Genomic DNA, 15,252 nt, shown 5'->3' with positions numbered 1-15,252 from the left:
GCCATCCCAAGTTCAGCTTCAAAATGAATTAAAGGGAGAAAACAAATATTGGCAGTTCTGTGACAAAGCATATCAAAAATGTCTTGTTAAATTTCTCTTTTGCAGATCTATGACAGCAGTATAGATAACTGGATGCCCCTCTACGTCTACCGGATACCCCCATCATCTCAGCAAATACTACTCACAAACAGACTTCTTTTCTGTGTTATAGTTTCAGAAGATAAACAGGTAAATATTGGTGTATTTAAAGGACAAGTCCACCCCAACAAAAAGTCGATTTGAATAAAAAGAGAAATATCCAACAAGCATAACACTGAAAATTTCGTCAAAATCGGATATAAAATAAGAAAGTTGGGACATTTTAAACTTTTGCTTAATTTCACAAAACATTTATATGCACATCCTGGTTGATATGCGAATATGCGAATCCACTCACTATTTCTTTTGTATTTTATTATGTGAAATATGAAATATTCTAATTTTCCCCTCATTGTTATGTGAAACAACAATTAATTCCCCCTGAACATGTGGAATTAGCATTGTTTAATACTATATGGTTCAGTCAAGTTGGTCCTTATTGTCAAATGTGTAAAAATTGAAATATTGTATAATTCAAACAATAAAAAACAAATGAAATAGTGAGTGATGGACATCATCGACTGACTCATCTGCATGTCACTGAGTTGTGCAGATCACTGTTTTGTGAAAAATAAGGGAAACTTTAAAATGCCATAAATTTCTTATTTTACATCTGATTTTGATGAAATTTTCAGCATTCTGCTAATTTGATTTTTCTGTATTTATTCAAATCAACATTTTTCTGGGGTGGACTTGACCTTTAAAGAATAGATAGATAGATAGATAAATGGTATTTATTAAAATTCTCCACATATTGCAGTTAACAAACTGAATTGCATGTAAATTACAAAGCTAAAAATACAAGTATACATTTCATTGAATACATTTTACAATACAATGTTCAAGTGTGTAAGTAGATAAAATACAGTATACTGTATACCATTGATCTTATCATACAATTAAAACTATTAAAATTACATTCATATATAACTGTATGTTGTCAGGATCAAGAAAGATTTCTGGAAAGAAGAAGGCAAGGAAAGAGTACAGGGTTAGAGAATTTAGGTAGGAAAAGAAGAAGAAGAAAAACCATCAGGGAGGGTAAGATTGACCCTGACAAGGACACGTAACAAATACATTAAAAAGAAAGGGCAAGTTACGGCAATGAATATGACAAATAATCCTAACAGTTATATACAATACCAAAAGCATAATCATTCAAGGGTATTCATTGTACAAACGGATCAGATCAGGGATTGGGCTGTTCCACATACGCTTAGTTTTACATCTGGGTTCGTATATCTTTCTTGTTTTACGTAGGTTTTTTGTTTGAAATCGTTGGGGAATGAACTGTTCAAACTGAACTGTAAATAATGAAGTCTTTTTGAAGAAGGCGACACTCAGATCATTTCGACGTTTTTCTTATTGTTGTAATTTTGACAGAATAAGAGCAGTAGTGTAACAATCATAATCATTTCTAAGAATAATTCTTAAGGCGCGTTTTTGAATTCTTTCTAAGCGTTGTCTTTGGGCAATTGTGAGACCTCCGCTCCAAACTGGAGCAGCATATTCCAGTATTGGTCAAATATAGCCAATGAAAATTGCAACTAAATCCTCGTGAGAAAGACCGTATTTTGCTAAAGTGCGGAGCATATATAGTTTTGCGTTTGCTCTCTTTTCAATGTCAGAAATATGTGCTTCCCACTTTAAATCGTTCTGTATTGTAACGCCAAGTAATTTTACTTGGGTCACACTGGCAAGTACACAATTATCAAGGGTAAGTGGATAGTGGTTATAACTGGATCTCTAGAGAAACAGATGTCCATTTTGATACACTTTTTAGGATTTAATTGCATTTTATTGGATTCAGCCCAATTATGCAGACATGTTACTGCTTCTTGCATGTTTGAAGGTTGGTTTGATTTACAACATTCGACCAGAGTTAAATCGTCAACATATTTAAACATATGCATACATTCATTAGTTTTGAAATCATTTATCATTATAAGAAAAATTAAGGGACCAATTTTTGTACCCTGGGGCACACCTGACTTGATTTGGCACCAATCTGAAAGATCACCTTGATAACGTACACATTGTTTACGCTCGGACAGAAAATCTGAAATCCAAAGAACTATCGATGGGCGCACACCAATTTCGATTAATTTTTTAATGGCAACTGTGTGATCTATTCTGTCAAATGCCGTTTTGAAATCGGTGAGAAGAACAGTTGATAATGTTTTTGGTGTTTCCGCATTTAAGAAAATATGGTGAAGAATATTAATTAAACAATGTGAGGTTGATAAATGTTTTTGGTTTCCAAACTGACAAGGATCAATGTGTTTAGAGATATCTTGATACATCCATTCTGCTATAAAACCTTCTATAACCTTAGCAAAGTGATCTGTCAGAGATATAGGTCTGAGTTTGTCAATACTTGGAGGGTTAACTTTCGGAATGAGCACCACGATGGCCCGTTTCCAGGAGTCCGGAACTTTAGCCTGCCTAAAAGAAGCATTGATTATACACGTTAAAGGATAAGAGAGTTCTACAGAAAAAAGACGAATCAAGGGCGCTGAAATACCGTCAGGGCCATTAGCCTTTGAACCTTTGATTTTTAAAAGGGCCTTGTTAACTTGCCATGGAGTTACATCAGGAAGTCTTCTTGATGGTAGGTATGCAGGGAGACAAGCCATATTAAGCGGCTCTAAGTCAGAAGAGACAGATATGAGATGTTCATTTATAGCATTTGCTATTTTCACTGTATCACTAGGATCAATACCTTCAACCCGGATGTTTAGTGATGCTTGGTTTCCTTTTGTAAGGATCTGTATTTCTTGATACCATCGTGAAGGATTACTTTTTTTAAGTCTCTGGATCCTCGATGAGTAGAAATTTAATTTTGATTTCTTTATAAGTGAATTTATTTTGTTTCTCAAGCGCTTCCGAATATTTTCTTTCCCTAGATGAAATGCAATCTGTCTCTTGTGAATCAGAGATTTGATTTCTCCTGTCATCCAGGGTTTATCCCTAACATGAAGAACTACCTTACGAATAGGAAAATATGTGTTTATTGCAGAATTTAACGTTAAGTGAAAAGAATTACATAAGACGTTTACATCGAGATGGTCCTTTAATTCTGGCCAGTCATAATTGGATATCCATCGTCCAAACGCCACCGTTGCACTGTCAGCCATTGGTCTATTAAATACATAACGAGTAGTATTTGATAATTTGGCTATGGTTTGGATGGGTCTAAAACTTACCAAATTATGATCTGACATTCCAATAGGGGAACATATTTCTGGTTTATTATAATACTGATGAATATTAGTAAAAATCTTATCTAGGATATGAACTCCTCTGGTAGGACAATCAACATACCATTCTCTTTACTTCTCACGGTTTCTTTGGCAGAGATTGAATCAACATAAAGGCTTCATTGTACATCATTTATTCTATCTTGGGAATATTGCCTCAGTTATTGTTTAAATCTTCAAAAGGATTATTAGATGAGTTGTTCTCACTAATGCCTTCAGGGTAATGTTTGTATTCCAACCCCATATAAAAAAGGTATTGATTTTGTTCTTGTCATTGTACTCGTAGAGAGTGACAATATATCTGAGTCGTTAGACAGGTCACTTTGAGTCAGATATTGCTTTGTTGCTTGTGATCTTTGAAACAGGTATGGTATGATTGCTTGCCTAAATCCTCCAGTTTTTTCAAAATCTGTTTTTTCCCCTCACACAGGTTAGCCTCCTTGTCTTGTCCAATCAGAAATCGGAAGTGTCGTCACCTGACCAGCTGGCGAACAAGGACGCCATTCTGCAGACATTCACCTTTCCCAAGGATGAGACATTCATTGGAATGTACCGCCATAACGCTGAGGGAACCACTGGGAGGAGGAGAAGGACCGCATCCTCTCTGAGCCACACCCGTCACCGGACCGGTAGTGGCATCAGGGCTGGGTTGCTACCTGACGGGGAGGGGGAGGAGTCTGATGACGACTATTACAGCACATCATCCGAGCTGGCCGAGTCTGAGACGGGGTGAGTGGCTCTTGTATGCTTCAAGTGATGCTGAGGTTTTTCTTCCGTGGAGTACAGTCCTCTTCATATAGTCGTACCTGGTTCAGTGGATAAGTCTCTTGATTGAAATTTACAAGATTCAAATCTCTGCAAAAAAAGATAATAATTTACATTTGCCTCTAACTGACTGTGTGTGAAATGGCTACCTGATAGAAGGCAAGTTGTGATATACCTTATACTTCATTTGGACTTTCAATAGCTACGTGGCTGGAACCAGTGAATACAAATAGACAGTATGACCATTCCTTCGCCAAATCAAGAATCTAAATCCCTTTAACTCTTGTTGCTCTTCAACAACAATTTTATTTTCGTTGTTAAACCTTCTTAACAAATATACAGAGATGGTATGACCATTCCTACCTAATTTTATAATCTGAATCCCTTTAACTCTTTTGGCTCTCCAACATCACTTTTTGTTAAACTTTCCTGAAAAGAATCCAGCAATCCATCCACCTGAGGTGGTTCTTACAGCAATCACCAAGTTGAAGGATGCATTAGCTCTCTGCTCCAGGAAATCAATTATCAACCTTGTATGTCCTTGCAAAGAAATCTATCCACAAGAATAGACAAGAGTTATGAATTTTTCATACCGTTATGTTTTTGCCCTTTGAAGGTTCCATGGTAAGCTGCATCCAGAGAACGACCCTCACCGGACCACCCTCTGCACTCACCTGGATGGGTGCACTGTTATCACCAGTAGGGCGGTGTACCATTGCAGGCCCAGGATCTCTCCAGAGGGACTGTTCCTGGACCTAGCCCTGTCCGACAGGGATGGGTCCGTGGCGGAGAACCTCGGTATCACCCTGGATCTTGACATGAGCGCCCTCTATGAGATTGCTGCGGAGAGGAAGCTGGCTATGGGTGAAGTACAGAGAGCTCTCAATCTATACCAGATCTCACAGGTGAGAACTTGTAAATCCTCTCCCCGACACTGTTGGCTCTAGTAATTTCGTTTACTTTTTCCTGTCCCAGGCAACCTGGACTCGTATTGTAAAAATCCTTGTTCTTTTTCTCATTTTATGTTCTCATGTAAATTGCTTTTTGTTGAAATGCCGAATAAAAATAATGCTAAAAAGGTTCTCTGTCTATCTGTCTCTACACCCATCCTTGATCACATAAGAACCATTTGATGAATCACTTGTAAATGGGATCCATGTATACAGGTAGTTGCAATGATTTAGTTGATGTGTTGGTCAAGAGGCCAAGGGTATAAGATTACAATCAATGCCTCAAGAATGTACTTTAAAAAGATTATTTCTTCAGAATTCACAAATACATAATTATAATACACGTCATACATGAGAACAAATGTCACTCTGACCTCCTTTCATATATCCTGTATTAAAGAGTGGAACAGTTTACCTGTTGATATAAAAAATAGTAAAACTCTTTTCATGTTCAAAAGATTATCAAAAACTTGCTTTCTTGACAGATTATGATTATTTTCCTTCAATATGTATCTTAAGTTGATGTATTTGCATTTAAGTTGATGACCTACTCAGAATTTTATGTTTAGTATGTGCATATGTTGGTGGATGTGGTTGTGTGTGTGGGTGTGTGTATATATGTGTGTTTGTAATAGTTTTCCATTCTATTTTTAGCATATTAACCTTATAAATTTTTTTCTCTCCTTTTGTATCTAGTAGATTAGTATATCCTATGTTTTATGTTCATAATCATAAGTATTCCAGGGCCCTACTCACAAGCTTTGCTTTTAAAGGGGTCCTAAAACCAACTCGTCTATGCTATAATCTAATTGATGTATGTTTATGTACTCATTTACGTTGTATGTATATCTATTTTGATTATGATGTGATGTTTTTGGTTTTGAATAAATAAACTTAAAATAAACTTGAGCAGGTAATTTATGGTCATTGCGCTCATAACTTCTGAACTGTAACATATATTTTTTATTGTAAACACAACTTTTCCAATACTTATCCCACGTGAAGAGTCTCCAAAAGTCTAACGATACCAGAACCAAATACCAGACTTCAGGTTCTCTCCATGGTATAGAGTGTTATCTTGCATCGTACAACAATATCATACCCCCCCCCCCCCCGTCAAATTAGGGTAGGGTAAAGGAATGGTCATAGTACTAATTTTAGCATTGAGACTCTCCGCAATGATGGCTAACTTTAACTCCTGTCCATGGAAGCATTGCATTAAATAAATACTCCACTGACTTTCTCTCACTATTTTGCTCCGAGCCAATCAGATGCAAGGATTTCGGTAGCTTATAACTGACTGTCATTTATCTCTGACCATCTGTTTGATGTAATCCCCATTATTCTCCCCACCACGCAGTGTTCATACATCAAGCAGGTGACCAACCTTGCAAAGTATGGCCGCATCGGTGAGATTCTCTCTCTGGTCACTCTGGCCCTGGGCCGGACATCAGAGTTGAGCGGTCAAGAGCGGAAGATGCTAGCGAACATAGCCATCAAATGCTTTGTGTATGAGATACTGGAAGGAGATAGGAGAGAAGAGCTCATGTTTAATTTCAAGTAAGGGAATTTTTTTTAGGCAAGCAAGATTCATTAGAGATATTGTTTAACATTACAGTTCGAAATACAGGGGGGAATCCTTTAGACTACCTATTCTCTGCAGAATTGCATCGGAGTAATTAAAAGTAGACAAGAAAATGAAAAAAAAAGGATTAATTGAGAAGAAACAAATTTTGATGGAAGTACCTTTTTTGGAGGTGCAGAATACTAATTTCCCCTTCCAAAAGTTGGCAGTTCTGTTCCTTGGATTTGGAGATATCATTTAAGATGACGATAATGATCATTGATGTTGCAGGCAATTTGTCCTGGAGAGCTTTGACTACAATGAAGATGCTGCATTGGAGCTCTTTGCATCATGCGGTCTTCATGACATCCTTATTGAAGTAGCAAAGGTAAATATTTTTTTAGATTATTCATTTACTTGGTACATCAGAGCCAAGTTGATTGTAGTTGCATTAGAAAAAAATCTGTTGTCGCCATGATGGCCTCACTCAAAATGTTCAAGTAAATTTTGAGAATATTGAACAGATATTGATAGAATTTATATTTGATAAAATTAAAAACTATATGAATTGATAGGCTAATGTAAAAATATATTTTTCATCTTTTATATTCTGAAAGTCCGACTGAAATGACAAAGGTAACGATGACAGAGAGTGAATTGTTGGTGTGTATCCTGACTGTCTTTATGTCTTTTATTGATTATCAACAGCTTTATTAAAATGGCAAAGGTGTTCTGTAATTATCCAAAGTAATAGTTGATCTTCAAAAATCAAAAATGAATATTTGTCTATCTGACAGAGTGTTCTTACCTCCTATTCTGTCAAAATTTGAAGTTGGTAAGTTAAACCAAAAAGTAAGAAAGATAGAACAAGTACTTTGACACCACTTTTCCTGGAGTGCTAGAAGTTTAACCCAGCCTCCAAAGTATGTCCACATTCATTTATCAGGGTAGACATCCCATTTACAGTTTGGTCCTCTATCGTTGTGCTTCTTTCCATCTACTGAAGGCCAGGGGCAAGCTCTCCATTGCTCTTGACCTGGTCCTGAAGACGGGACTCCCTCAGATAGACTGTTGCTTGAGAAAACAGCTGGTGTCGCAAGGCTACATCACAAAATTCTCCGCGGCAGGCGACATGTCGTTTGTGAGATGCATGCCCCCTCAGCAGGCCATCACACACCTTCTAGCTAAGGTAAGACAACCTATGGTGAACTGGGGTGGTATCCAATTCAATACTTAAGCATGAATTTGATTATTTTACTTGCTATTCTGCTAAAGTAAAAAAAAAAAATTCCTTTTTTGTGAAATATTTTGCTTAAATCTAGGTCAGTGTCCTGTAACTTAAAATGAACTACAATCTAATGTGTCTTGTACTGGGAAGTCTGAAGAGTAGTCAGTCTTAGGACAAACTTTGATTTAAATGTTATATTTTGTAAAAATGTATATTGAACTATCATTGTATAAATGTAAAAAGATTGAAAGAGGAAATAAATGAATTGAATTGAACTTCCAAAAGCAGTAAGCTGCACTTGTAAAAGCAATTTACAGACACAGCTTTTTGAAGGTAGTCCCTTTGGTTGTTAGTGATGATATAAAAGAATTAATCAAACTCTTGTCTTAACATTGCGTAGTGCCTAAGATGCTAATTGTCATTATTGCTTCAGCTTTAACGTGGCAGCCATTCTGAGTGCACGAGCATGGTATTAACAACATATTAAAGCCATTGTTCTTGCCCCCCTAAAGTATTTCTTGACAGTCGGCATCATTACTGGTGATATTAATTCGACTTTAACATATGTAATATCATGTAAGTGGTGTTTATTGTTTTTTTTCTATTCATAAAGCCTGAGCTCATCTTCAAGTACACAGAGTTCGTGAGAAGTTGCCTGGATGATGTGGATGTTAAGACCTTACTCAAGTTAGCTCAACTCTTTGACCCGTCCAAACCAACTCTTCGACCACTCCTCAAGAGCCAGAGGGAAAGGTAGAATTAACCTTTTTTAGGCTGGTCCTTGGGGTCTGTTTCATGAAACATTATTAAGAGTTACTTCTTACACAACCCTTACAGACAGTGTTATAGCACAACATGTCTATTGGATGATCCTGAACTTAGACCAATGACTGTTCATGAAACAGGCCTTTTTTGTTGTTGAATCCTCCAAAAGTTGAAGGAAACTAAGGGAACACTTTGGCATCTGCCCATCTGCACCTTGAAAATCAGAGTTACATTCTAATACAGCTCAAAAAATCAAATTAAAATTGATTTTTAACCAGTAAGAAGCTGCATTTACGATTTGTGTTTGATTTTCTGACTTTCATGTAAACATTACTTTTCTTCTTCATTGTCCAATCTAGATCGATTTATTCATAGCATTGTGCAAATTTTTAATTTACATTTAGGTGTATTTAGAAATGCGAAAGAAATATTTGAATAAAACCTTTGTTTATTACAAACAAGATGTCATGTGATGTTCTTTCACCAGAATATTGTTCTGAAGGAATCATAATGAGACAAATGAGGATTATGATACAGCCATGGATTTTAGCTGCTGCACTTTTCTCAAACATTAACATCCTTCCAATGTTGGTTTTCTCTAAAGCTAGATTGGCCAAATGATGATAAATTGTTAAAAATAAAATGGGAAATGGTGGTGATTTTTTACCTGATTGCTAAGAAAGCATGAATAAGCAAGCAACCAGAGGAATAGGGTCCTCTCCCAGGGACCTGGTAATGAGGATGAATGCCTTACCAAAGGGCCCTTGCACACCAAGTGGGAATCGAACCTGGGTCACCGGAATCCAAATACCTCGCTCTACCAACTGAGCTAGTGGAAAGATGAAAGCTACCATGAGATTTCAAGTTCTTTTCATGTTATTTAGGAACACTATCAAAGTATAAACATCCACTGAAAATGATTACTCTTAAGAATATGACTAAGTACAGTGAAATGTTTATGGCAAACATTTTTGTGAAGTCCCATACATGCACTTCTATGTTCAGTACATGTGACTTACAGTGAAGTAAAGTTAATTTCTGATCATCATGGGAATTCCAAAATCTCACAGTATTTTTTAAAGATACATTATATCAATGTTTTCCAATCACCTACCATAAAAATTTTCTGACGCAAATCATGACCAAAACTTATCTTTCAGTTTTCTGTTGTTAGCTTTGATACTTTATTTTGTTTTTCTGTTCTTAGGAGTCATTCTACTGGTTCAATCTCGTCACACGACAGCTTCAAGACCGCACAGTGCTCTACTGACAGTGAGGTAAAAAAAAAATGCCATATTTTCATAATTATATTTATTTTTTTTTAAATAGGGAAGCTTTAGCAAAGCGGCAAAGCTGCAGTTATGGACAAACTGAATTTGTTTGTTGTCAAATTTGTCCTTTTCAAAAAGAAATTAGATATAAGAAATATGAATAAAAAGTATAATCTGAAGTAATACAATTATGTGTATTCCATATGTGTAATGATTCATTTTAGAAGTCATTCCTTTTGTGTTGTTTGTATATAATACATTGCTCATCCATCTTAAAGACCCAGACCGGACCCAAAAATGAAATTGACAAATCATATACCAATCGAAAGCTAATAAACTACTTAATACAGAAATGCAAGCTTTATGCATTATCGCCGCTTAACAGCTGAGTATTTTGCTTAAGAATAGCTCCAATTATCGGGCTTCCAAAATAGACTTTCTTGTAAATGCTTTCACCGGCCTCGAGACCGTGACGTCATGTTGTGTTAGAAGCAGTGTAATTTCATAGAGTTGTACACAGAAAAAGTGTGTGATTTTCCCCCTTTCAGATTATGCATTTTATTTTCTTCACTTCTGTCACATAGAGATATGATAAATATCTTTTTCTGCAAGCTTGAATTGGTGAAATCTACGGCTTTTGACTAGTTTACAACATATTTTCTTTCCTGCTTATTTAGCACAGCTTTCGAGTTATATCTGCATTCAGATTATGTGTAACAAGTTTTCCTGACAGAGCAATTAAGGCCCAATAAGAACTAAAAAAAGAAATCACAAAAAAATCTATTGAAGAGTTGTAGGTTCCCATCCATTTGAGCATTGAATAATTGTCATTGTCATTTTTTCTGCAAATTGAAAAAAAAAATCAAATTCAGAATCTGAAAAGCAGAAAAATTCCCCCCTTTATCAGTGTACAAGCCTTTGGAATCACAACGTTTCTAACACCACATGACGTCACGGTCTTGAGGCCGGAGAAAGGCAATGGAAAGCTTTTTGTCCAAATCTCCAGCGAAACCTGTTAATTTGAGTTTTTCTTAAGCAAAATACTCAGCTGTCAAGCGGTGAATATGCATAAAACTTGCACTATGTAGCTTATATATTTCCCATTCTGGGTCTTAAATATAAAGTGAAATCCACTCAAAAACGCAGCCCCACTAGCATTACAAGATTTATGCTGGCAAAAAATGGCCAGCATAATCAAATAATAACGAAGCCAGAATACAGTGAAAATATTAGGAATTAGGCATGTAGTATAGTCTTGTGTTGTACACTGCTTTTCTTATGGTGATGTCATGATATATTTGCTACATTGTCACTGTATCTTGGACTTGCTCGCTCGACTGCTTCCAAATGTGGCATGGCTGAGCTTTTCTTAAAGGGATACTCCAGGCTGAAGATATCTAAATAGATAATAACATTCACAGAGCAAAATGCTGAAAATTTCATCAAAATTGGATAAAAAATAACGAAGATATTGGAATTTAAAATTTAGCAATATTTTGTGAAAACAGTCATATACACGTGATCATGAATATTCATTAGGTGGCCTGATGATGTCACATCCCCACTTTCCTTTTTCTTATGTTATTACATGAAATCATAATTGCTTCATTCGTTCATAAATGTGTAAATGATGTGTCACCATTATAATGAAATAAGTTGCAGCAATTATTTACAGTTGTCAATCCAATTGTTTTAGTTCTTGGTAGAAACATTTTGAATAAACTCTATTCATATAATAGAATACAAACTAACAAGTGTGGATATGACATCATCAGTTTGCTCATTAAATATTCATGAAGACATGCATAGAACTGTTTCACCGGAATTTTGCAAATCTTCAAACTTTAATAACTTTGTTATTTGTTATCCAATTTTTATCAAATTTTGAGCATTTTGCTCTGTAAATTGTACTTTATTTTATTGAGATATGAATATCTTCAGCCTGGAGCATCCCTTTAAATAATTTATATATGTAGCATATAAATGATTTTGGTCACAGTTAGGAGAAATCACCACCGATGTTGGAAATCATGAATTAAACATCAGTAGTCTGACCAATGAAAAAAAGGCCTTTTAAGATTACTTTGCATATTAAGATTCTATTAAAAGGTTCTCGATTACAATACAGCTTTCCTTCCTTGTACCAGTAATATACAGTGTATCCCAGAAAAAGGAAACCGGGATTACCATGTCTTTTTTCTTCAAAAGCAAATGAATTATAATGGTTAATTTACATAAACATATAATTCAATTATTCCTCTTTACTTTTTGATACCTGATATGTGACGAACACTTCACGCATTAATGAGTTTGAAATTTTAATGTCAAGACCAGGTTGCACAAAAAACAAAATTGGACAAGATTGGTTCTTGATACAACGAACGTGCTTATTCAACGATTGGCTCATTAGTGTTTCTTTTGTATTCTTTGTTAAGATTCTCTCACCAATCCCTGAAATGAGAGTGGATTCAAATTCACACTCAAGTTTCTGCGCAAATCGTTTCTGATATGCCTCAATATTTATTGTTTGTATTCTGCCATGCGTGAACGATTTGGTAAGCTGTTGGTTTCAAATAAGAGATTAGATCCCACTCTTGCCATGAGTATCATATTTATAGTAAAAACATATTTAATAATTGTGGAATCTATCTCTCAAAACTGGTTTCCTTTTTTGTGGGACGTATTGTATATGAAAATGTGTTCCTTTTCACCATGTTCATACCCAGGAAAATGCATTGAATGTAAAAGTTCAGTAAGCATTCTTTATTCACTTCCTACTGAATACATCAATTGTAAATAGCTGCTTCTGGACATAGCATGTGAAAAGAACAGAAAGAAAAATTCTTTACTTCAGGTGTTTGTCATGTCTGGCAAGTTTACATGTGGATAGCAACCTTTCTTTTACTTTGAAATGACTTAGCTAATGTGATAATACTCTCATATGCCCTCTTCACACTGGTTTTCAAATTTATCCCGGTACTGTAGCGGAAAAGTTATCACAGCACAGTCCCAGGATAAATTTATGTACCATTCACACTGCAGCAAGTGATTTTTATGACCTCCGTAACAAAGTACATGTAGGCTTCACACTTAACGCAACAGTCCCGGGACTGTAGTGATGTTTAAGGCCAGTGTGAAGAGGGTATTATTGTTATTCAATGAATGCGACTTCAGAACAGGGGCTTCCAAAAGGTTATGCAACAAGTCAGGTCTGTTGCTATGTCTGTGCAAAATAAATGTCTTTTTGTTAGGCATAGTTTAAATTCTTCAGTTAGAGATTACCATGAAAACGAATCCCTTGGTCTATACAGCATTGGCTGTTGAGCTTTTATTGTTACGCACAGGCAGCCATTTACTAGGCAGGCATGCAAAGGTGTTAGAAGTTGCATATTTTCAAACAATTGCCTTTTTTATTAAAACTGATTCAAATGTATGCATATCTCTTCCCTGGTAACCTAGTAACAAGCCATTCATTTCACCTGTTAAAAATGAATGAATGAGAAAAATGTTTTTTGCTAAAATGTTCCAGCTTGGAATTAAAGGAGCTTTGTGTTCAAGAAGCATTCTATTGCTGTGATTTTACCAATCTATACTTTGAAACAAATTTTGATTAAATTTTCACCAAGACAGAGCCAGAAACAAAGGTATTTTTAGAGTAAGGTTTGTAATATATTCTTGGCCTGGCAATGGTGGAGGCCCATTTCATGTATTAGGAAGTGATAACCCATAGAAATGTAAGCTAATTAAACCTGGCCTAGTTATACTAGAAGAAATAAACTCATCCAATGCCCTGACCTATGTGCGTGTATAAGGGATGGGGTTTTGTAGGTCAATGGTACACATGGGCCCTGTGTCAAACTGCCCTGTATGGAAAGAGTTGAAAAGAAACTATCGGTTATTTTCATACTTTAGGAAAGTTGTCTATTTGCATGTCTCTGCTGTGGATCTGATATTCCAAAATGACTCGGGGGAAATAATTTTATAAATTCTGTGTTGGTTTCATTTGGTTGCTAGTTGATATGAATTATTCACATACATATCACATCCTGAATAGGATTATTTTCAATTACATGACACCTAGATAGATCCTTGTCTTACAATGACGTCATCACCCGTGCAATTTTGGATCCATTCATCGTGCAATTTTGGATCCATATGATTTTATCCATTGCACGCGTGCACTGAGACTGCATGCTCTACAAGTAAAAACCACCTGTGTTTGCAGCGCTTATGTTGTATGTACACGACAATCCGAGCTTGCACTGCATGAGCGTATTTTGCATCGAAATTCATAAAATTCATATGAAAAAGAATCTATTTTTAGGAGTCATATAAACCAAATAATGAATGTTATTTCCATTCGTGCAATGAACAGAATACTTCATTTGGTGAAAGGTGAAAAGAATGATCCATTCAACTCGGCTACGCCTCGTTGAATGGATCATTTCATCTGTCACCTCATGAAGTATTCTGTCCATTGCACTCATAAACATTCATTATTTGTATAATGTATGCTTGCAAAGTTAATATATGTCTAGTATAATGGTTATTGTATTTTTGATTGTCTTATACCTGTATCAGGATGGTGCTATGTTCCCTAAACCCAGCGTGCTAATAGAGATCTTTATCATCATCCTACTCAAACTGAACAAGAAGAGACAAGAACAGGGCAGGTGAGAGAAAAACTCATTCAGACTTGGGCCCGTATTCTGAACTTGGGTTTAAACCCTGGTTTAAAGTTGTGGTTTAACTATGGAGAGCCAATTGGGGCACAAATCCCTAACCGTATTAACTCAAGTGACACTCAAATTGTTCATAATTGTCTGGGAATGATGACTGAAGTATAGTTTGTAGTATTTTTTTATCTTCATTATGAAAGCAAAATAAATTTGTAAACATGATAAATGTACAATATAAACAGAATGCTTGAAATTTTGGCTCCCCATAATTTTTGTACAGAGTTAGACTGTGGTCTAAGTTGAACCTGACTTCAGAATATGGGCCTTGATCTCTAGTCTTGTAGATTGCCACTTGGTCTACACCCACTTTGTCCACTTTCTGTTTGGTCTCATCCCACATGATCTAGTCCCAGTTTGTGTTCTCCCATTTGGTCTAACTCTATAGATGAGCTTTTTATAAGCTACATTTTCATTGACAAAGTGTGTTAAAGTAAGAATGCCACGTGGCAATGAAACTAAATTGGTTGAAGACCAAATGGGTTTAGCCCAAGTGGTATTAGATAGTCTAAAACATAGACAAAAAACTGCTTGTACATCAACCCTGTAGTCCTAATTTTTTTTAAACATTTACA

At 35.8% G+C, this 15,252-nt stretch overlaps 1 protein-coding gene across 4 annotated transcripts in view; it reads left to right on the top strand.

Moving 5' to 3' along the window:
* The window catches only part of LOC129255948 (uncharacterized), a 63,438-nt gene that overhangs the window by 21,733 nt on the left and 26,453 nt on the right, over positions 1–15,252 (top strand). For all 4 annotated transcript variants that reach the window (XR_010292892.1, XM_064096282.1, XM_064096283.1 and 1 more), the window contains 9 exons: positions 106–228; positions 3,829–4,127; positions 4,780–5,068; positions 6,474–6,673; positions 6,969–7,065; positions 7,684–7,866; positions 8,519–8,658; positions 9,878–9,947; positions 14,523–14,614. Coding sequence is in view for 3 of the 4 variants with exons in the window: in XM_064096282.1 (XP_063952352.1) it covers positions 106–228; positions 3,829–4,127; positions 4,780–5,068; positions 6,474–6,673; positions 6,969–7,065; positions 7,684–7,866; positions 8,519–8,658; positions 9,878–9,947; positions 14,523–14,614 (1,493 nt within the window). In the remaining variant the exon portion in view is untranslated. The remainder of the gene's footprint in view (positions 1–105; positions 229–3,828; positions 4,128–4,779; positions 5,069–6,473; positions 6,674–6,968; positions 7,066–7,683; positions 7,867–8,518; positions 8,659–9,877; positions 9,948–14,522; positions 14,615–15,252) is intronic.

This window comes from Lytechinus pictus, chromosome 3 (genome assembly GCF_037042905.1).
Source record: "Lytechinus pictus isolate F3 Inbred chromosome 3, Lp3.0, whole genome shotgun sequence".
NCBI classification, from domain to species: Eukaryota; Metazoa; Echinodermata; class Echinoidea; order Temnopleuroida; family Toxopneustidae; genus Lytechinus; species Lytechinus pictus.
This window is presented reverse-complemented; position numbering and strand designations above follow the sequence as displayed.